Source organism: Halyomorpha halys, unplaced genomic scaffold (assembly GCF_000696795.3).
Source record: "Halyomorpha halys isolate HHAL.00 unplaced genomic scaffold, Hhal_1.1 Scaffold1020.1, whole genome shotgun sequence".
In the NCBI taxonomy this organism is placed as follows: domain Eukaryota; kingdom Metazoa; phylum Arthropoda; class Insecta; order Hemiptera; family Pentatomidae; genus Halyomorpha; species Halyomorpha halys.
Window position 1 is genome coordinate 203,739 of NW_027106408.1, and position 1,597 is coordinate 205,335.

A 1,597-nucleotide genomic window follows, 5' to 3' on the forward strand; every position below is an offset into this window, starting at 1 on the left:
TATTTAAATAAACTTTAATTGTTTATTAATATTGTATAATAAAATTTATTTTCTGTATTATCTGTGCAATTATATTTTGGAATAGGATTTTGATAAATTCGGTCTTGAATCGCCCTTTATTTGAGGATAAACCGTGTATAGTTTTCTTAAAACTACAATCTATTCGACTTTATCCTTAATCTTAAGCTGTTCATTATTTCCCTCTTTATCTACTTCATATTATCTGTGTGTTTTATATTTCCTACAGAAAAGTTACTTTGTATTTATATATTGAAAATTCGGGGTCTAAATAATAATGTTTTACTGGAATATGAGATCACTGAAATATGTTACCAACACTTGCTTTTGTGTGCGTGTATTAAAGAATTGAAAACTTGATACCTCGCTCTCCTTAGTGAATGACGAATGGCGTGGCAGAGAATCCTAAGTTGGTTGCATCCTTCCTCGCAATAGCAGCTGAAGGCCACGTCTGATCCGTTCAGAGCAGATATGATGAAGAAGGTGGTGAGGTACTGTTGGGCAGAACACAAGTACCAGCCAAAGTCCCCTCTCACGGGATAGTAAGTAGCAACTGGAACCGTCCTTATGAATGAAATGAGAATTAGGTGTATGTAGGAAAATTAATATTTATATTTATCTCCTTATGCGTAAGTACTATTTATGTTTCAATCCTTGGAAAACAGAATTGAAAAGAATAGTAGCTTTGGAAAAGAAAATTATAGCAAAAAATGTTTCATAAAAAGCAACATAACACAGTACAGACTAAGGAGATAGAGGGTCCTAAGCAATTTTACGAATTGAACTCAGAGGTAGAGATTACTTCCATGGAAAGTATCTATTCACTCTGGATGAGACGGATTGTTGCAGGAAAATATTTTCCTCATTCAACTACTTTTGAGGACCACAGCCTGCGCTGCAAAAATAAAACTTTCAGAATTTGAAAACCAGAAAACGGACAGGGCCATGATGGTAATGCTCTGGATACTTATAGCATCCTCTTAATATCATAATCCTCTGTTCTAATAATAATAAGCACCGTTTTGAATATACAAGTGTATTCTGACTTATCCTAGAAGAACTGGTTTCGTGATTTTTGAAAAGGAAAGGCTTCCACAAAATCTTGATGTTGGGAAGATCGTTGTTAGACAAAACAAATCCTTCAAATATCAATAAGAAAATTTTACTTTATAATATTTTTTCTTACAACAATCCAAATCATAATTGGGGATCAGCAAATGTTCTGTCCCTTTCTTTGAGAATAAGCCATATACTGGACTACGTATTGGTCTAAAATTTAACAAATAATATTATGACATATTATTATACTAAGGCACTTACAACAATATCCTTTCTTCTTTCACCGTAATTGCACTTTTTTTGAAAATGATGGGAAGGAGTATAACACCGAACAAGCCACAAATAATGTAAACAATGGTCATAATATTACTAATTTTATTTTTTCGGTTTTTCATTTTTAGTGTCATCTCATCAATTTCACTCCTCGTTTCAAGATCAAGTGTCCCTTTGTATTTGAAGATTTCTTGTTCCAGCAATCTAGTGTATGAATTCGATGATTTAGCTCAAGGTTACTTAATTT

General features: G+C 32.7%; 1 protein-coding gene across 1 annotated transcript in view; it reads right to left on the reverse strand.

The window, feature by feature from the left end:
* Positions 1-1,597, reverse strand: part of LOC136795143 (odorant receptor 13a-like) — a 15,562-nt gene that overhangs the window by 6,988 nt on the left and 6,977 nt on the right. Inside the window, exons 4-5 of the mRNA XM_067044777.1 lie at positions 1,339-1,554; positions 382-582 (exon numbers count right to left, since the gene is read on the reverse strand). Coding sequence (XP_066900878.1) covers positions 382-582; positions 1,339-1,554 — 417 coding nt within the window. The remainder of the gene's footprint in view (positions 1-381; positions 583-1,338; positions 1,555-1,597) is intronic.